The sequence below is a fragment of the Pseudophryne corroboree genome, chromosome 1 (assembly GCF_028390025.1).
Source record: "Pseudophryne corroboree isolate aPseCor3 chromosome 1, aPseCor3.hap2, whole genome shotgun sequence".
NCBI classification, from domain to species: Eukaryota; Metazoa; Chordata; class Amphibia; order Anura; family Myobatrachidae; genus Pseudophryne; species Pseudophryne corroboree.
The window spans coordinates 165,219,233-165,241,081 of NC_086444.1; the positions used below are offsets into that span (position 1 = coordinate 165,219,233).

Consider the following 21,849-nt stretch of genomic DNA (forward strand, 5'->3'; position numbering starts at 1 on the left):
ATGCAGAAATTATACTAAACCATAAAACTGCACTGGACTAGCAATACAAAGTAATACTCAGTATAGCTATATATGTAAATAGTAGATATAACAAAACACAGTAGGTACTGGATGTATATCACAGGGTGTTTGTACCGCACAACCCTGAATGTATGCACTTTCTTAACCAACACTGTCCCAGTGACAGGTAGAATACTTAAGTGTCCTGTAAAATGCACAGCGCTGGCGATCAGGCGGCTTTACAGAGGAGGATTTGCCCCAGCAGTCCCAGGAACAGCTCAGCTCCGTGTGATGGCGGCTGACAGGGAGTGAGGGAGAGATATGCAGCTCTAGGGCGGGAACATTTACCCAAATGGCGCCCTGGGGCTGGGGGAGGGACTACAGGTTAGGCCTTATGCCTCTGCTGGCTTCCCCACCGGGCGCTGCGGGCTGTATAAAAACGGGTTTTTATAGAGAGAAAAAACCCCACCTGTGCCCTGTGTCCCGATGGCTAGTGGAGCGGCTGCCCTTTACAGTGTCCACACCAGCGCGCGCGGCCCGCCTCCTATGGCCGCGCCGGATTGCGATAACAGCGGGCCAAAGAGACCCCTTACCTCCCCTTGTACCTGCGGCCACGCGATCCCGGAGGGCAGCGGCGAGTGTGTGTGACTAACCGAGAAGAACACCGGAGTCTCCGCTGTAGTTACCTGCCAACCAGGGCGCGGGAGTATACAGCGCAGCTGGGGGGGGGGGGGTGATGGAGCTGCAGCAGAGGATGTCTGTCTGACATTCATTAAAGCTGCAGCCCTTGAAGTCTTCAGATTTCTTTTCTTCTGAAATTAGCTTATAATATGGGCTGAGGCGGCGGGGTTATAGAGGAGGCGACGCTGTGCATCTTGGGAACAGTCAAAGCTTTGAGCCTGTTGGTGCCTCGGATCAAGATCCTACTCTACACCCCAATGTTAATCCTTGTGGAGCCCAGTGTACCCCGCAGCAGAAAGTAAAACTTATTAAAGAAGAACCTGAGGTAAAAATGCCTCCCTCCTCTCTCCTCTTCTAAGCCACCACAGACCAAGCGTCAGTAGAGGTGATCAGTTCCCACTTGCAGGTTTTCCTGACTTGGGACAACCCTCATGGTGCTTCTATTTATGGTAGGAAAATGGGTAGGGTGTGGGGGAGGGGGGGGGGTGTCTAAAGACAAATATCATGAAGCTTTATTTTAGGGCATACAAACAAATTCTATCAATATATACGACACCGCTTCATTTAGCACATTCTTTACCATTATTACAGGCGTCTTTATTACTGTGCCGGGAGGAATTCTCAAGACTCTGCTGCTGGGAAATTAAGGCGCTCCAGGGTTCATTAGAGATGTCCACAGAACTGTTCTTAGAAGTCTCTACAAAGTCAGAGGTATTATCCACGTGAGCATCGGAATAACCGGAGTTTGGAAGTGCTGTAATGTTGCTGAGCGATATATGAGCCAGAGCATTGCTAATATAGACAGAGTCTTCATTTTGTAAACTGTCAGGCTGGGAGTTTCTTACACCCTGTTATATGAAGAGAAATGTGAGAGTGAGCTCAGCCCTGCTGTTTACTAGGCTTAACACGTCTACTTTTTTCTAACACGTTTCCTCATAACCTCTGTCCTCGCTTTATTAAACTTGCAATTTCTGCTTTGCCCGAGCTGTGCTAAAGTAAAGAAAAGAACTTTTGATTTAGTTCAGGAAAATGCTTTATGCACCCCCTAGTATAGTATATTTGCACATTGAATGACCTAAGCATACAATTAAATAACCATAAACACACTTTGAAGCACAGAGGTATTTGTATTGTGAAACATATCACAAGGCTCTGTATAACAAATGGGCAAAGCATGGATTTAGCACACAAACAAACATGGAGATTGCTCAATCCCCTGAACCAATAAAAGTGCATTAGGTGTTCATGTCAAACACGAACACAAACTGTTCCTGGAATTATTTCTTGCTAGCAAAAAAAACAGCTGTGGCAAAAGCTGCTCTTTAAAGCATAAAAGCATATTATATATTGCGCAGAACTTGTACAAAGTTTACTATAACTTTAGAGACACCTCTACACAGGGCCGGTGCTAGGGTGTTCGTCGCCCCCCTGCAAACTAGAAATTTGCGCTCTCCCATATTTAATAAAGGAATAGTGCACACCAAAATGGTGTGGTATCACAAGGAAGGGGTGTGGTCACACAACAGTACCCCCAATACAAAGTACGCCACACAGTAGCACAATCTTATGTGTACACACGGTGAGATATTTTCTTTCGATTTTGACTATATAGTCAAAATCGCAAGAAAAGTTAGTGCAGATCGCAAGGTGAAAGTCACCTTGCGATCCCGATTCAATCCTGATGCGCGGTCCCGCCAGGTCGCCATCGCAAGAAAAGATAGACTGTGCAGGCAAGTCAATCCTTGCTAGATCGGTGTACTATCTAGTTCATCTCACATGTCAATGACATCTCACATAAGCCAAAATCGTAAGCACACATAGTACAGATTTTGACTAACTTTTCTTGAGATATGGACTATCTGGGCTCCGGGGAGTTAAGGGTAAATCGCTAGTGAAAATCGGGCATAGCAAGGATCTCACCGTGTGTACACAATTCACATTACACCGCACACAATGCCCCTGATTTACATTACACCATATACAGTAGTCCCTTATGCTACACAGTAGTACCCCTTAAACAGTAGTGCCCCTTAGTCACAATGCCCTAAATAGTACCCTTTATACACACTGCCCATAATAGTAGCACCGCTTATACACGTAAAACCCACAGTAGTGCCACATACACATAATGCCCCCAGTTGTAGTGCCTTTATACAGATAATTCCCACAGTAGTAGTGCCCCTTACACATAATGCCCACAGTAGTTGTGCCTCCTATACAGATAAAGCCCACAGTTGTAATGCCGCTTATACATAAAATGCTCACAGTGGTCATACCCCTTTATACACATTATGCCAAGTAGTTTTATACATTACACTGGGAAGGAGGGGGGGATAAAGAGAGAGAGGCAGAAAGAGCGAGAGACAGTGTGTTTTTACTTATACTTACATTTGCTCCTAAAGCAGCTGTCTTCCATCAGAGGTAGATTGTAACGAGGGACGGAAAGCTGCAGTGCTACCCGGCTACCTATGTGACAAGCAGCCGGGCGCTGCAGCTGCCAGGCCGCTGGTGCCCGCACAATACTACTGCGGCTGTGGCCATGTGGGTGCTGTTGGTGGTCTTGCGCCCACAGTGCAGATGCATTGTGTGCTGGGCACCGCTAGCACAATATATATATATATATATATATATATATAGGTAGGGATCTAAGGTAGGGTATGGTAAGGTTCGGTAGGGATCTAATCTGATCCCGATTGGGTCTGAACAAGAAGTATCAGAATAAGTATATATGTAAATAAATAGTAAAGTTGATAGTAATATACACTGCTCAAAAAAATAAAGGGAACACTAAAATAACACATCCTAGATCTGAATGAATGAAATATTCTTATTAAATACTTTGTTATTTACATAGTTGAATGTGCGGACAACAAAATCACACAAAAATGATCAATGGAAATCAAATTTATTAACCCATGGAGGTCTGGATTTGGAGTCACACTCAAAATTAAAGTGGAAAAACACACTACAGGCTGATCCAACTTTGATGTAATGTCCTTAAAACAAGTCAAAATGAGGCTCAGTAGTGTGTGTGGCCTCCACGTGCCTTTATGACCTCCCTACAACCCACACAAGTGGCTCAGGTAGTGCAGCTCATCCAGGATGGCACATCAATGCGAGCTGTGGCAAGAAGGTTTGCTGTGTCTGTCAGCGTAGTGTCCAGAACATGGAGGCGCTACCAGGAGACAGGCCAGTACATCAGGAGACGTGGAGGAGGCCGTAGGAGGGCAACAACCCAGCAGGAGGACCGCTACCTCCGCCTTTGTGCAAGGAGGAACAGGAGGAGCACTGCCAGAGCCCTGCAAAATGACCTCCAGCAAGCCACAAATGTGCATGTGTCTACTCAAACGATCAGAAACAGACTCCATGAGGGTGGTATGAGGGCCCAACATCCACAGGTGGGGGTTGTGCTTACAGCCCAACACCGTGCAGGATGTTTGGCATTTGCCAGAGAACACCAAGATTGGCAAATTCGCCACTGGCGCCCTGTGCTCTTCAGATGAAAGCAGGTTCTCACTGAGCACATGTGAGAGACGTGACAGAGTATGGAGACGCCAAGGAGAACGTTCTGCTGCCTGCAACATCCTCCAGCATGACCGGTTTGGCAGTGGGTCAGTAATGGTGTGGTGTGGCATTTCTTTGGGGGGCTGCACAGCCCTCCATGTGCTCGCCAGAGGTAGTCTAACTGCCATTAGGTACAGAGATGAGATCCTCAGACACCTTGTGAGACCATATGCTGGTGCAGTTGGCCCTGGGTTCCTCCTAATGCAAGACAATGCTAGACCTCATGTGGCTGGAGTGTGTCAGCAGTTCCTGCAAGACGAAGGCATTGATGCTATGGACTGGCCCGCCCGTTCCCCAGACCTGAATCCAATTGAGCACATCTGGGACATCATGTTTCGCTCCATCCACCAACGCCACGTTGCACCACAGACTGTCCAGGAGTTGGCGGATGCTTTAGTCCAGGTCTGGGAGGAGATACCTCAGGAGACCATCTGCCACCTCATCAGGAGCATGCCCAGGCATTGTAGGGAGGTCATACAGGCACGTGGAGGCCACACACACTACTGAGCCTCATTTTCACTTGTTTTAAAGGACATTACATCAAAGTTGGATCAGCCTGTAGTGTGTTTTTCCACTTTAATTTTGAGTGTGACTCCAAATCCAGACCTCCATGGGTTAATAAATTTGATTTCCATTGATAATTTTTGTGTGATTTTGTTGTCGGCACATTCAACTATGTAAAGAACAAAGTATTTAATAAGAATATTTCATTCATTCAGATCTGGGATGTATTATTTTAGTGTTCCCTTTATTTTTTTGAGCAGTGTATTATATGTACTTATTATATGCAAACAATGTTTTATGTTTTATATTTTAATGTTCTATTTTTGTAATGTTTTGATAACTATACGTAGCTTCTGTCACACGTGTAATATCCGATGTACAGGAGCATGACATCTTTTGATTCAAATATGTATCTGTGTATGTATACCTTTAAGGGGCAGTGTGTGATATGTCTTACGGGCTTCCTTGTATAGCTAGTATTATTTTTAATGAGGCCGTTATCTATATACCAATGGTTTCTCTATCAGCAGGCTTATTAGTTTATACATGTTGATATACCAGTGTGATCATGGTAGTGATGAATGTCATATTGCATTCTAGTGATAATGAAACGCAAACATTCCCCCGTGAACCGCATGACGCGCATCTGGGTGGCTATAATGCTGGAACGCAAAGCGCTGACCAGTGGAGCGCATATGACGCGCTTCCGGGTTAGACGCGAGTCTGGTATTACTAACACAGGTGGAACACACAGCGGTGACCAGTGGAGCGCATATGATGCGCTTCCGGTGAGAATGCGATTGTAGTATTATAAGTGTAAGTGTTGTAAGTCCGCCTTGTTTATAAGTACACATTAGGTGTGGACAACTACATAATGTATTGATGATTGTGATTAAAGCATTGCTATGAGTAATGCCTGTGAGGCATGTGTTCCTGGTGATAATATAGAACACTGTGGCATGGTTACTTCCGGTAATTAAGTCATTAGGGTAATTGAACATGTGCTATATAAGGGAGCCCGTGAGGCTGATGTCAGTATGCTGTTTTCTGGCGTGCTGAACAGATGTCTCCTGTGGTGGTCTTGAAAAAGGCTCTGTGAAGCCGAAACGTCGACATGTATGTGATGACTTCAATGTTTCATTAAATCCCTTTATATTACGGAAATGAACTGGTGAGTGCCCTCTATTTGAGATCCTCATTGGGGTCTTGAAGGTATTATATATACATATATATATAATAGCCCAGTTCTTGCAGGCCAAACATTCTGTCGCTGTTTTGCGACATCGAATTATTGATCATATCCCCCCATTAAAACGAGGAGGAGATAGGGCTCAAATTCTACTCAGAGCTGAGGCTAGGTGGATCTTTATACTGGATACCCTATCCCCTAAAGGGTTAAATGAACAAGCTGGATTATCAGCTTTTCTGTAATACATCTATGATTGACAGCCTACTGTTGTCATAGTTACTATTAACTTTTTTGATTAATATTAGCCTGGTATTGTGTTGCTGTTGTTATAGTTCAATTTTTATTTTTATTTTTATTTTTATTTATGTATCTATTCCTCCATTACATGTTTCACTCTGTCACTATTGTTATTCGATGGGTGTCAATTCATGCGTCTTGTGTAGCTCTCCCATTTAAACAGTATGGGTCAAACATTTCCATTGTTATATACTATGATGTATTCTGTTTTACTTCAAGTTGATACATAGTTTATTCTTAGTATCACTGTTTTCCTGTGACTGCTACTGTTTCTTTGAGTCTAAATGTGTGCTTTGCATGTAACTTTTGTTTATAATTTTGTAATTATGTCTGTCACAGGTGATTTTGTGTGCTCCGGTCCGGACTCTCCATGACGCCGCGGCTGGCGCCTCGTGATGACGTCATCAGTTAGACGGAACGGGATGCGGCTTGCAGGAGGCGCCATGGACCGTCAGACGGAGTTAAAAGGGTGAGTAAAACATTGCATTTTTATCCTGACGAAAATGTTATAAAACACATTGAAACGTTGACCGCAACTTTCAGACTTGCTTGTCTGTTTTTTTCTGCGCCGTGAGTGCCGCCCAACTTTGCATTCTACATATATATATATATATATATATATATATATATATATATATATATCTCTATCTATCTATCTATCTATCTATAAACCCTACATATAATTTGTGTGGTTTTATTTATGCCTATTAAATTGCTTTTAAAATGATCAGTTTATTTCAATTTCCTTATGACTATGTTTTCCCTGGTGGTCTAGGGTAAGAACGCTCAGAAGGTTCTCACTGTCCCTTTGCCCCACTCCCTGAACCGTTTTGGGATTGAGAAATGCCCGCCAGCATCTACACATAACGGACAGTGAAAAGGCATGGCTGGTCCCTGCTGTGCCGCAGCTCCAGGCGCGGATCCACAGTAGCTGCTGTCTCTCCCTCCGGGGCTTGCGTGTGTAGCTCGCTGGCCTGACTTGGGACACTGCTGGGGCTGCTGCCGTGAAGCCATGCTTCACGCTGCCGGCGCCGCTGCCTGTCTGACAGGCGCAGTGGCAATGGGCACCAGTTGCGGAGATCGAGTAGCAGAGCGCCTCTCAAGCTCAGCGCCTCTCTGCTTTGCAGGATCTGCTGAGCGGGTAGCGCCAGCACTGCCTCTACAGCATTGTTGAATAAGCTAGTGCTAGAGATGGATCCACACTACACACTCAACCTCGGTCCTCAAGTACCCCCAACAGTTCATGTTTTCCAGGTCACCTACAGTAGCAGTTGAACAGGTGTATTCATTAATCACTGACACATTATAAAAGACCCACAGGTGGAGCAAATTATTTCACTTGCAATCCTGTGAGGAGACCTGGAAAACATGAACTGTTAGGGGTACTTGAGCGCCGCGGTTAAGAACCACTGCCCTAAACGATTCTCAAATTGCACCAAATAGATCATTTGGTGTACACCAGATTATGCGTCTAAGCCGCACCATATATCCCGCCATATTTTTGACCGAATAGGAGATGCTAAATTAAGATATAGGAGATGCTAAATTAAGATATGCTAAATTAAGATATAGGAACTAAATTAAGGAGATGCTAAATTAGGAGATGCTAAATTAAGATATAGGAACTAAAGTCCGAAAATTGCTACTCATGGGGGAGCAGGCGCCATGCACCTTGTGCCAAAAAGTTGGCTCAAGGTGGGCACATCTGTGTATTAATAAAGTATACACATCTGTGTATCAATACTGGTCAATATTCCCAGTGTTATCCTCTGATATCTTATAAGTGAGAATAGGAAAATGGGTGGTTCTGGCGCAAAAAAATGGAGCTGGGCTATCCCATGCCACTCTGCCACACACATTATATGATCCGTATGGTCCACAGCATTCATTATGTCTGCCATATGATACAGCTCCATATGGCAAGCATTACTTACCCTCTCCTAATACTGATGGGGGAGATTAATGCAGTGACCAGGCCCACCAGTTACAGACCAATAACTGCTAGCCTGTCACAACACTTATTAGGACTTGGTGTCTGCACCCTGCGGGGACTTATTATCTTTTGGGTGAGCTGTACGAGTCTCACTGTTAAAGTAGGATTTGGTGGAGTTTGTGGAACTGGTCACAAATGCAGCCACTGCAACCCTCTACGGCAGCCACTTGATCCGGCCCTCGGAGGCTCACCTAACCAAGGGAGATGCCGGACACACGCTGAGATTTTGTTACTAGCGGGCGCCCGGCTTCTTCCCCTCAGCAGCAGCCGGAGGCAGGAGCTCACTCCTGAGCTCCGGCTTCCGGCTCTGGCAGTGTGCGTGTGTGCCTGTGCGGTGCCATGGGAGAGATGTCATGACATCTCTCCCATAGTTCTGAGGAGCGGGCAGCCAGGCAGAGGGCAAGGGTCCGGAAGCAGGAGCGGGCTGGTGAGTATTGTGTTTTTTCTTTCTTTTAATGTGTGTGTGTAAGCGGCGCTACTAGGGGTCATATCTAATGGGGGCAGGCTAATTTTTAAGTTGATAATTTTTGTATGGCCCCCGAAGGATTTTATAAATATCCAAATGGCCCTTGGTAGAAAAAAGGTTACCCACCCCTGCTCTACGGATACACAACATCTGGCCTATTAACTTAATAGACTACACAGGCTTTGTCTCCCAGTTAGAATTTTAGTTCTTTTATTGTTCACCAAGTTCCTGTCTGACATCCATGTTGGTAACTGGGAAATTTCACATTTCCTATTTATTAATCTGTAAGATAATTTCTCCATTTCATTCAAGGACAATATGAAAGAAAATATTGATTGGTTTGTTCTTACAATAGCTACTGTACCTCTGTTTTATGGTGTGGATAGAGCGCCGGCAAACTGTTCTGGCAAGTATGCTTCCAGTGCTTGAGGAGCTTGTTTTGTACGCAGAGCTCATCTCTTTCATTCTCCACCAGCCTCTGACCTTCCTGCAGTCTATCCACATTTTGTTGGAAGTCCTGAATCTGGTGACTCAGTTCTTCCCTTCTCTCGTCCAGCAGATGCTCCTGACACTGGCACTCTCTCTCCCTCTGCTGGAGCATGCTCTCCTTCTCCTCGTGTTCCCTCTCCTTCTGGTCGCACTCCCGGGCCCAGCGCTGCTGTTCCTGATGAAACTGGTGCTGAAGTTTGTGCAAATTGACCACCTCTCCGCGGTGCTTTTCTAGGTGGCGGTACTGTTCCTGTAGCAGAGACCCACGGAGGGCAAATCCCTTACTGCCCGGCTCATGATCCTGGAATAACGCCTTATGGAGTTCTATATGGCTGTCTTGCATGGTTACAGTAGCCTGGCAAACAAAAGAAGAAAACATTTAGTGATAAATATAATAGTGTCTGAGTTGCCGGAGGTGTGGGACATTGGGCAAGAATGCCGTATTTTTAAAGCAACAATTATTTACAAGGCAAAAAACAAGGTTGGTTCTCCCTTGTAAATGATTGCTGCTTTAAAAACACCAGCATTCTTGCCCGAAGTCCCGCACCTCTGGCAACTGGGACAATATTACATTTACACCTTAGTCTATATAGCTGTAGGCACATAGAGAATCCTCATAGTTCTGTTTAACTAAATGTTCCTCTTTATTCAAAACCTTGCGCTGACACCTAGGGGGAAATTCAAATGTTTGAAAAGTCGGTTGGGTGTCCGTTTTTTCCTGTCTATTAGAGAGGAAAAAACAGACACCCAACTGACTTTTCAAACATTTGAATCCCCCCCTAGGGCATGGACTGTAGTGGTTACAGTATGTGCCACCTTCACTTTCCTGTTACAAAATATCCAATACATCATGTTGTTTCCCCTCCACAATGGCTTTTATGTAAAGTATAACATCACCCCGTACGCACCTGTATACTGTACAAGAGACGTGTCAGGTTTTGTATTGTCTGCAAGACCTACGTGAAAGGGGAATAAAATACAAACATCTGAAAGCAATACAATGACAGTAAGCAGATTTTTATCACTTTATAACGTGTCGATATTATAGTATTCTCTCCTTTTGTGTACAGTGATGAAAACTTTACATGGAAATTCAGATAAGGTGATTATAAAACGATTCTCACAGGTGTAGGACGGGTGGTCTTCAGTATGCCGAATGTTGGGATCCCGGCGCACAGTATACCGGCGCCGGGATCCCGACACCCGGCATACCGACAGCTATTCTCCCTCGTAGTGCGCCACCGTGCCCGCAGCGTGGCGAGCGCAGCGAGCCAGTAAGGGGCTCCTTTGCGCTCGCCACACTGTCGGTATGCCGGCGGTCGGGCTCCCGGCGCCGGTATGCTGGTCGCCGGGAGCCCGGCCGCCGGCATAACCTACTACACTCGTGTAGGACTGTCACTTTTTTGCTAAAATGTGTAAAAAACAAACAAACCAAAAAACACATTTCATGCGTAAATTAACTGGATTCCGAGAAGTCATATATAAAGTGCAACAATGAACGCAGGAAAAAATAAGAATTTACTTACCGATAATTCTATTTCTCGGAGTCCGTAGTGGATGCTGGGGTTCCTGAAAGGACCATGGGGAATAGCGGCTCCGCAGGAGACAGGGCACAAAAAGTAAAGCTTTTCCAGATCAGGTGGTGTGCACTGGCTCCTCCCCCTATGACCCTCCTCCAGACTCCAGTTAGGTACTGTGCCCGGACGAGCGTACACAATAAGGGAGGATTTTGAATCCCGGGTAAGACTCATACCAGCCACACCAATCACACCGTACAACTTGTGATCTAAACCCAGTTAACAGTATGATAACAGAGGAGCCTCTGAAAGATGGCTCCCTAAACAATAACCCGAATTAGTTAACAATAACTATGTACAAGTATTGCAGATAATCCGCACTTGGGATGGGCGCCCAGCATCCACTACGGACTCCGAGAAATAGAATTATCGGTAAGTAAATTCTTATTTTCTCTATCGTCCTAGTGGATGCTGGGGTTCCTGAAAGGACCATGGGGATTATACCAAAGCTCCCAAACGGGCGGGAGAGTGCGGATGACTCTGCAGCACCGAATGAGAGAACTCCAGGTCCTCTTTTGCCAGGGTATCAAATTTGTAGAATTTTACAAACGTGTTCTCCCCTGACCACGTAGCTGCTCGGCAGAGTTGTAATGCCGAGACCCCTCGGGCAGCCGCCCAAGATGAGCCCACCTTCCTTGTGGAATGGGCCTTAACAGATTTAGGCTGTGGCAGGCCTGCCACAGAATGTGCAAGTTGAATTGTGTTACAAATCCAACGAGCAATCGACTGCTTAGAAGCAGGCGCACCCAACTTGTTGGGTGCATACAGTATAAACAGCGAGTCAGATTTTCTGACTCCAGCCGTCCTTGAAATGTATATTTTTAAAGCTCTGACAACGTCCAACAACTTGGAGTCCTCCAAGTCGCTTGTAGCCGCAGGCACTACAATAGGCTGGTTCAGGTGAAACGCTGATACCACCTTAGGGAGAAAATGCGGACGCGTCCGCAGCTCTGCCCTATCCGAATGGAAAATTAAATAAGGGCTTTTATAAGATAAAGCCGCCAGTTCAGATACTCTCCTGGCGGAAGCCAGGGCCAGTAACATAGTCACTTTCCATGTGAGATATTTCAAATCCACATTTTTTAGTGGTTCAAACCAATGGGATTTGAGGAAATCTAAAACTACATTTAGATCCCACGGTGCCACCGGAGGCACCACAGGAGGCTGTATATGCAGTACTCCTTTGACAAAAGTCTGGACCTCAGGGACTGAGGCCAATTCTTTTTTGGAAGAATATTGACAGGGTCGAAATTTGAACCTTAATAGATCCCAATTTGAGACCCATAGACAATCCTGATTGCAGGAAATGTAGGAAACGACCCAGTTGAAATTCCTCCGTCGGAGCACTCCGATCCTCGCACCACGCAACATATTTCCGCCAAATGCGGTGATAATGCTTCGCGGTGACTTCCTTTCTTGCCTTAATCAAGGTAGGAATGACTTCTTCTGGAATGCCTTTTCCTTTTAGGATCTGGCGTTCAACCGCCATGCCGTCAAACGCAGCCGCGGTAAGTCTTGAAAGAGGCAGGGACCCTGTTGAAGCAGGTCCCTTCTCAGAGGTAGAGGCCACGGATCGTCCGTGACCATCTCTTGAAGTTCCGGGTACCAAGACCTTCTTGGCCAATCCGGAGCCACTAGTATCGTTCTTACTCCGCTTTGCCGTATGATTCTCAATACCTTTGGTATGAGAGGCAGAGGAGGAAACACATACACCGACTGGTACACCCAAGGTGTTACCAGCGCGTCCACAGCTATTGCCTGCGGATCTCTTGACCTGGCGCAATACCTGTCCAGTTTTTTGTTGAGGCGAGACGCCATCATGTCCACCATTGGTCTTTCCCAACGGTTTATTAGCATGTGGAAAACTTCTGGATGAAGTCCCCACTCTCCCGGGTGAAGATCGTGTCTGCTGAGGAAGTCTGCTTCCCAGTTGTCCACGCCCGGGATGAACACTGCTGACAGTGCTATCACGTGATTCTCCGCCCAGCGAAGGATCCTGGCAGCTTCTGTCATTGCACTCCTGCTTCTTGTGCCGCCCTGTCTGTTTACATGGGCGACTGCCGTGATGTTGTCCGACTGGATCAACACCGGTCTTCCTTGAAGCAGAGGTTCCGCCTGGCTTAGAGCATTGTAGATTGCTCTTAGTTCCAGAGTGTTTATGTGAAGAGACTTTTCCAGGCTCGACCACACTCCCTGGAAGTTTCTTCCTTGTGTGACTGCTCCCCAGCCTCTCAGGCTGGCGTCCGTGGTCACCAGGATCCAATCCTGTATGCCGAATCTGCGGCCCTCCAATAGATGAGCCCTCTGCAACCACCACAGAAGAGATACCCTTGTCCTTGGAGACAGGGTTATCCGCAGGTGCATCTGAAGATGCGACCCTGACCATTTGTCCAACAGATCCCTTTGGAAAATTCTTGCATGGAATCTGCCGAATGGAATTGCTTCGTAAGAAGCCACCATTTTTCCCAGGACTCTTGTGCATTGATGTACAGACACCTTTCCTGGTTTTAGGAGGTTCCTGACCAGGTCGGATAACTCCTTGGCTTTTTCCTCGGGAAGAAAAACCTTTTTCTGAACCGTGTCCAGAATCATCCCTAGGAACAGCAGACGAGTTGTCGGCATTAATTGGGATTTTGGAATATTCAGAATCCATCCGTGCTGCTTTAGCACCTCTTGAGATAGTGCTAATCCCATCTCTAGCTGTTCTCTGGACCTTGCCCTTATTAGGAGATCGTCCAAGTATGGGATAATTAATACGCCTTTTCTTCGAAGAAGAATCATCATCTCGGCCATTACCTTTGTAAAGACCCGAGGTGCCGTGGACAAACCAAACGGCAGCGTCTGAAACTGATAGTGACAGTTTTGTACAACGAACCTGAGGTACCCCTGGTGTGAGGGGTAAATTGGAACGTGGAGATACGCATCCTTGATGTCCAAGGATACCATAAAGTCCCCTTCTTCCAGTTTCGCTATCACTGCTCTGAGTGACTCCATCTTGAACTTGAACTTCTTTATGTACAGGTTCAAGGACTTCAGATTTAGAATAGGCCTTACCGAGCCATCCGGCTTCGGTACCACAAATAGAGTGGAATAATACCCCTTCCCTTGTTGTAGAAGAGGTACCTTGACTATCACCTGCTGAGAGTACAGCTTGTGAATGGCTTCCAAAACCGTCTCCCTTTCGGAGGGGGACGTTGGTAAAGCAGACTTCAGGAAACGGCGAGGTGGATCTGTCTCTAATTCCAACCTGTACCCCTGAGATATTATCTGCAGGATCCAGGGATCTACCTGCGAGTGAGCCCACTGCGCGCTGTAATTTTTGAGACGACCGCCCACCGTCCCCGAGTCCGCTTGAGAAGCCCCAGCGTCATGCTGAGGCTTTAGTAGAAGCCGGGGAGGGCTTCTGTTCCTGGGAAGGAGCTGCCTGTTGCTGTCTCTTCCCTCGACCTCTGCCTCGTGGCAGATATGAATAGCCCTTTGCTCTCTTATTTTTAAAGGAACGAAAGGGCTGCGGTTGAAAAGTCGGTGCCTTTTTCTGTTGGGGAGTGACTTGAGGTAGAAAGGTGGATTTCCCGGCTGTAGCCGTGGCCACCAAATCTGATAGACCGACTCCAAATAACTCCTCCCCTTTATACGGCAAAACTTCCATATGCCGTTTTGAATCCGCATCGCCTGTCCACTGTCGCGTCCATAAAGCTCTTCTGGCCGAAATGGACATAGCACTTACCCGTGATGCCAGTGTGCAGATATCCCTCTGTGCATCACGCATATAAAGAAATGCATCCTTTATTTGTTCTAACGACAGTAAAATATTGTCCCTGTCCAGGGTATCAATATTTTCAATCAGGGACTCTGACCAAACTACCCCAGCACTGCACATCCAGGCAGTCGCTATAGCTGGTCGTAGTATAACACCTGCATGTGTGTATATACTTTTTTGGATATTTTCCATCCTCCTATCTGATGGATCTTTAAGTGCGGCCGTCTCAGGAGAGGGTAACGCCACTTGTTTAGATAAGCGTGTTAGCGCCTTGTCCACCCTAGGAGGTGTTTCCCAGCGCTCCCTAACCTCTGGCGGGAAAGGGTATAATGCCAATAATTTCTTTGAAATTATCAGCTTTTTATCAGGGGCAACCCACGCTTCATCACACACGTCATTTAATTCTTCTGATTCAGGAAAAACTATAGGTAGTTTTTTCACACCCCACATAATACCCTGTTTAGTGGTACCTGTAGTATCAGCTAAATGTAACGCCTCCTTCATTGCCAAAATCATATAACGTGTGGCCCTACTGGAAAATACGGTTGATTCGTCACCGTCACCACTGGAATCAGTGCCTGTGTCTGGGTCTGTGTCGACCGACTGAGGCAAAGGGCGTTTCACAGCCCCTGACGGTGTTTGAGGCGCCTGGACAGGCACTAATTGATTGTCCGGCCGCCTCATGTCGTCAAACGACTGCTTAAGCGAGTTGACGCTATCCCGTAATTCCACAAATAAAGGCATCCATTCTGGTGTCGACCCCCTAGGAGGTGACATCCCCATATTTGGCAATTGCTCCGCCTCCACACCAATATCGTCCTCATACATGTCGACACACACGTACCGACACACAGCAGACACACAGGGAATGCTCTACACGAAGACAGGACCCACTAGCCCTTTGGGGAGACAGAGGGAGAGTCTGCCAGCACACACCAAAAAAGCGCTATATATGACAGGGATAGCCTTATAATAAGTGCTCCCTTATAGCTGCTTTATATATATCAAAATATTGCCATTAAATTTGCCCCCCCTCTCTGTTTTACCCTGTTTCTGTAGTGCAGTGCAGGGGAGAGACCTGGGAGCCGTCCTGACCAGCGGAGCTGTGAGAGGAAATGGCGCCGTGTGCTGAGGAGATAGGCCCCGCCCCTTTTCCGGCGGGCTCGTCTCCCGCTATTTTGTGAATCCAGGCAGGGGTTAAATATCTCCATATAGCCTCTGGGGGCTATATGTGAGGTATTTTTAGCCTTTTAATAGGTTTTCATTTGCCTCCCAGGGCGCCCCCCCCCAGCGCCCTGCACCCTCAGTGACTGCGTGTGAAGTGTGCTGAGAGGAAAATGGCGCACAGCTGCAGTGCTGTGCGCTACCTTTAGAAGACTGCAGGAGTCTTCAGCCGCCGATTCTGGACCTCTTCTTACTTCAGCATCTGCAAGGGGGCCGGCGGCGCGGCTCCGGTGACCATCCAGGCTGTACCTGTGATCGTCCCTCTGGAGCTGATGTCCAGTAGCCAAGAAGCCAATCCATCCTGCACGCAGGTGAGTTCACTTCTTCTCCCCTCTGTCCCTCGTTGCAGTGATCCTGTTGCCAGCAGGAATCACTGTAAAATAAAAAACCTAAGCTAAACTTTCTCTAAGCAGCTCTTTATGAGAGCCACCTAGAATTGCACCCTTCTCGGCCGGGCACAAAAATCTAACTGGAGTCTGGAGGAGGGTCATAGGGGGAGGAGCCAGTGCACACCACCTGATCTGGAAAAGCTTTACTTTTTGTGCCCTGTCTCCTGCGGAGCCGCTATTCCCCATGGTCCTTTCAGGAACCCCAGCATCCACTAGGACGATAGAGAAAACACCTTCAGCAAAAGTCCTATATTACAGTGTAGAACAAGACCGGTTCTCAACCATCTCGGAGCAGTTTCACAATCCAAGTCCTTTAAAGCAAAGGAAATGAGCACGTGCCCTAGCAAAGGTCTCTCCTGAGAATACACCTTCTCTGTAACTCTTCAATAATCCTGCTTCTTAGACCGAAATCTTTTTCTGCACAAAACCCAAAAGCATTGGTGCACAAACAGCGTAGTTCATAAGGTATCCTTCTACCTTGCCCAACATCCCAAATTTGCCTGTGTAAAGCGCTGCTCCTCCTCAGAAAACGCAGATATATTGTTCCGCAAGCTTATACAGCCAGAGTAAATCTAGGAATACCAGGGTCCAAGGCTGCCTATGTGATGTGGTTTGGCTGTTTTGTGCCTTGTACACATCAACTGTGTGTAAGCAACTGATGGGCTTTAAATCAAGGGAACACAAATCAAAGGAACATAAAAACTTCTAACTACCTTCTATAGACTATGGTATAGCCACTAAAGGTCACAGCAGAAGGCAACGTATAGAGCAGTAAGGAAGAAAAAAATCCAACAATGACAAGCTTATGGGCAGCAGAAATGCTGTCCCTGAACCACTCTTTAACTAATACCCCTTTTCCACGAGCTCAAAAATAAGAATTTACTTACCGATAATTCTATTTCTCGTAGTCCGTAGTGGATGCTGGGGACTCCGTCAGGACCATGGGGAATAGCGGCTCCGCAGGAGACAGGGCACAAAAGTAAAAGCTTTAGGATCAGGTGGTGTGCACTGGCTCCTCCCCCTATGACCCTCCTCCAAGCCTCAGTTAGGATACTGTGCCCGGACGAGCGTACACAATAAGGAAGGATTTTGAATCCCGGGTAAGACTCATACCAGCCACACCAATCACACTGTACAACCTGTGATCTGAACCCAGTTAACTTATATGATAACAGCGGAGCCTCTGAAAAGATGGCTCACAACAATAATAACCCGATTTTTGTAACAATAACTATGTACAAGTATTGCAGACAATCCGCACTTGGGATGGGCGCCCAGCATCCACTACGGACTACGAGAAATAGAATTAATCGGTAAGTAAATTCTTATTTTCTCTGACGTCCTAAGTGGATGCTGGGGACTCCGTCAGGACCATGGGGATTATACCAAAGCTCCCAAACGGGCGGGAGAGTGCGGATGACTCTGCAGCACCGAGTGAGAGAACTCCAGGTCCTCCTCAGCCAGGGTGTGCCCCTGACCAAGTAGCAGCTCGGCAAAGTTGTAAAGCCGAGACCCCTCGGGCAGCCGCCCAAGATGAGCCCACCTTCCTTGTGGAATGGGCATTTACATATTTTGGCTGTGGCAGGCCTGCCACAGAATGTGCAAGCTGAATTGTACTACACATCCAACTAGCAATCGTCTGCTTAGAAGCAAGAGCACCCAGTTTGTTGGGTGCATACAGGATAACAGCAAGTCAGTTTTCCTGACTCCAGCCGTCCTGGAAACCTATATTTTCAGGGCCCTGACAACATCTAGCAACTTGGAGTCCTCCAAGTCCCTAGTAGCCGCAGGTACCACAATAAGCTGGTTCAGGTGAAACGCTGACACCACCTTAGGAAGAAACTGGGGACGAGTCCGCAGCTCTGCCCTGTCCGAATGGACAATCAGATATGGGCTTTTGTGAGACAAAGCCGCCAATTCTGACACTCGCCTGGCCGAGGCCAGGGCCAACATCATGGTCACTTTCCATGTGAGATATTTCAAATCCACAGATTTGAGCGGTTTAAACCAATGTGATTTGAGGAATCCCAGAACTACGTTGAGATCCCACAGTGCCACTGGAGGCACAAAAGGGGGTTGTATATGCAGTACTCCCTTGACAAACTTCTGGACTTCAGGAACTGAAGCCAATTCTTTCTGGAAGAAAATCGACAGGGCCGAAATTTGAACCTTAATGGACCCCAATTTGAGGCCCATAGACACTCCTGTTTGCAGGAAATGCAGGAATCGACCGAGTTGAAATTTCTTCGTGGGGCCTTCCTGGCCTCACACCACGCAACATATTTTCGCCACATGTGGTGATAATGTTGTGCGGTCACCTCCTTCCTGGCTTTGACCAGGGTAGGAATGACCTCTTCCGGAATGCCTTTTTCCCTTAGGATCCGGCGTTCAACCGCCATGCCGTCAAACGCAGCCGCGGTAAGTTTTGGAACAGACATGGTACTTGCTGAAGCAAGTCCCTTCTTAGCGGCAGAGGCCATGAGTCCTCTGTGAGCATCTCTTGAAGTTCCGGGTACCAAGTCCTTCTTGGCCAATCCGGAGCCACGAGTATAGTTCTTACTCCTCTACGTCTTATAATTCTCAGTACCTTAGGTATGAGAAGCAGAGGAGGGAACACATACACCGACTGGTACACCCACGGTGTTACCAGAACGTCCACAGCTATTGCCTGAGGGTCTCTTGAGCTGGCGCAATACCTGTCCAGTTTTTTGTTCAGGCGGGACGCCATCATGTCCACCTTTGGTCTTTCCCAACGGTTCACAATCATGTGGAAGACTTCCCGATGAAGTCCCCACTCTCCCGGGTGGAGGTCGTGCTGAGGAAGTCTGCTTCCCAGTTGTCCACTCCCGGAATGAACACTGCTGACAGTGCTATCACATGATTTTCCGCCCAGCGAAGAATCCTTGCAGTTTCTGCCATTGCCCTCCTGCTTCTTGTGCCGCCCTGTCTGTTTACGTGGGCGACTGCCGTGATGTTGTCCCACTGGATCAATACCGGCTGACCTTGAAGCAGAGGTCTTGCTAAGCTTAGAGCATTGTAAATTGCTCTTAGCTCCAGTATATTTATGTGGAGAGAAGTCTCCAGACTTGATCACACTCCCTGGAAAATTTTTCCTTGTGTGACTGCTCCCCAGCCTTTCAGGCTGGCATCCGTGGTCACCAGGACCCAGTCCTGAATGCCGAATCTGTGGCCCTTTAGTAGATGAGCACTCTGCAGCCACCACAGAAGAGACACCCTTGTCCTTGGAGACAGGGTTATCCGCTGATGCATCTGAAGATGCGATCCGGACCATTTTTCCAGCAGATCCCACTGAAAAGTTCTTGCGTGAAATCTGCCGAATGGAATCGCTTCGTAAGAAGCCACCATTTTCCCCAGGACCCTTGTGCAATGATGCACTGACACTTTTCCTGGTTTTAGGAGGTTCCTGACTAGCTCGGATAACTCCCTGGCTTTCTCCTCCGGGAGAAACACCTTTTTCTGGACTGTGTCCAGAATCATCCCTAGGAACAGCAGACGTGTCGTCGGAGACAGCTGCGATTTTGGAATATTTAGAATCCACCCGTGCTGTCGTAGAACTACTTGAGATAGTGCTACTCCGACCTCCAACTGTTCTCTGGACCTTGCCCTTATCAGGAGATCGTCCAAGTAAGGGATAATTAAGACGCCTTTTCTTTGAAGAAGAATCATCATTTCGGCCATTACCTTGGTAAAGACCCGGGGTGCCGTGGACAATCCAAACAGCAGCGTCTGAAACGGATAATGACAGTTTTGTACCACGAACCTGAGGTACTCTTGGTGAGAAGGGCAAATTGGGACATGGAGGTAAGCATCCTTGATGTCCAGGGACACCATATAGTCCCCTTCTTCCTGGTTCGCTATCACTGCTCTGAGTGACTCCATCTTGATTTGAACCTTTGTATGTAAGTGTTCAAATATTTCAGATTTAGAATAGGTCTCACCGAGCCGTCTGGCTTCAGTACCACAATATAGTGTGGAATAATACCCCTTTCCTTGTTGTAGGAGGGGTACTTTGATTATCACCTGCTGGGAATACAGCTTGTGAATTGTTTCCAATACTGCCTCCCTGTCGGAGGGAGACGTTGGTAAAGCAGACTTCAGGAACCTGCGAGGGGGAGACGTCTCGAATTTCCAATCTGTACCCCTGGGATACTACTTGTAGGATCCAGGGGTCCACTTGCGAGTGAGCCCACTGCGCGCTGAAACTCTTGAGACGACCCCCCACCGCACCTGAGTCCGCTTGTACGGCCCCAGCGTCATGCTGAGGACTTGGCAAAAGCGGTGGAGGGCTTCTGTTCTTGGGAATGGGCTGCCTGCTGCAGTCTTCTTCCCTTTCCTCTATCCCTGGGCAGATATGACTGGCCTTTTGCCTGCTTGCCCTTATGGGGATGAAAGGACTGAGGCTGAAAAGACGGTGTCTTTTTCTGCTGAGATGTGACTTGGGGTAAAAAAGGTGGATTTTCCAGCTGTTGCCGTGGCCACCAGGTCCGATGGACCGACCCCAAATAACTCCTCCCCTTTATACGGCAATACTTCCATGTGCCGTTTGGAATCTGCATCACCTGACCACTGTCGTGTCCATAAACATCTTCTGGCAGATATGGACATCGCACTTACTCTTGATGCCAGAGTGCAAATATCCCTCTGTGCATCTCGCATATATAGAAATGCATCCTTTAAATGCTCTATAGTCAATAAAATACTGTCCCTGTCAAGGGTATCAATATTTTCAGTCAGGGAATCCGACCAAGCCACCCCAGCGCTGCACATCCAGGCTGAGGCGATCGCTGGTCGCAGTATAACACCAGTATGTGTGTATATACTTTTTAGGATATTTTCCAGCCTCCTATCAGCTGGCTCCTTGAGGGCGGCCGTATCTGGAGACGGTAACGCCACTTGTTTGATAAGCGTGTGAGCGCCTTATCCACCCTAAGGGGTGTTTCCCAACGCGCCCTAACTTCTGGCGGGAAAGGGTATAACGCCAATAATTTTCTATCGGGGGAAACCCACGCATCATCACACACTTCATTTAATTTATCTGATTCAGGAAAAACTACAGGTAGTTTTTTCACACCCCACATAATACCCTCTTTTGTGGTACTTGTAGTATCAGAAATATGTAACACCTCCTTCATTGCCCTTAACATGTAACGTGTGGCCCAAATGGAAAATACGTTTGTTTCTTCACCGTCGACACTGGAGTCAGTGTCCGTGTCTGTGTCGACCGACTGAGGTAAATGGGCGTTTTAAAGCCCCTGACGGTGTTTGAGACGCCTGGACAGGTACTAATTGGTTTGCCGGCCGTCTCATGTCGTCAACCGACCTTGCAGCGTGTTGACATTATCACGTAATTCCCTAAATAAGCCATCCATTCCGGTGTCGACTCCCTAGAGAGTGACATCACCATTACAGGCAATTGCTCCGCCTCCTCACCAACATCGTCCTCATACATGTCGACACACACGTACCGACACACAGCACACACACAGGGAATGCTCTGATAGAGGACAGGACCCCACTAGCCCTTTGGGGAGACAGAGGGAGAGTTTGCCAGCACACACCAAAACGCTATATTATACAGGGACAACCTTATATAAGTGTTTTCCCTTATAGCATCTTAATATATAATAATATCGCCAAATAAGTGCCCCCCCTCTCTGTTTTAACCCTGTTTCTGTAGTGCAGTGCAGGGGAGAGC

The 21,849-nt window shown here is 47.2% G+C and overlaps 1 protein-coding gene across 4 annotated transcripts in view; it reads right to left on the reverse strand.

Annotated features, from left to right (window-relative positions):
- The window catches only part of ARHGEF28 (Rho guanine nucleotide exchange factor 28), a 418,990-nt gene that overhangs the window by 34,377 nt on the left and 362,764 nt on the right, over positions 1 to 21,849 (reverse strand). For all 4 annotated transcript variants that reach the window (XM_063963865.1, XM_063963868.1, XM_063963866.1 and 1 more), the window contains 3 exons: positions 10,092 to 10,139; positions 9,059 to 9,538; positions 1,262 to 1,529 (listed from right to left, as the gene is read on the reverse strand). In XM_063963865.1, the coding sequence (XP_063819935.1) occupies positions 1,262 to 1,529; positions 9,059 to 9,538; positions 10,092 to 10,139 (796 nt within the window). The remainder of the gene's footprint in view (positions 1 to 1,261; positions 1,530 to 9,058; positions 9,539 to 10,091; positions 10,140 to 21,849) is intronic.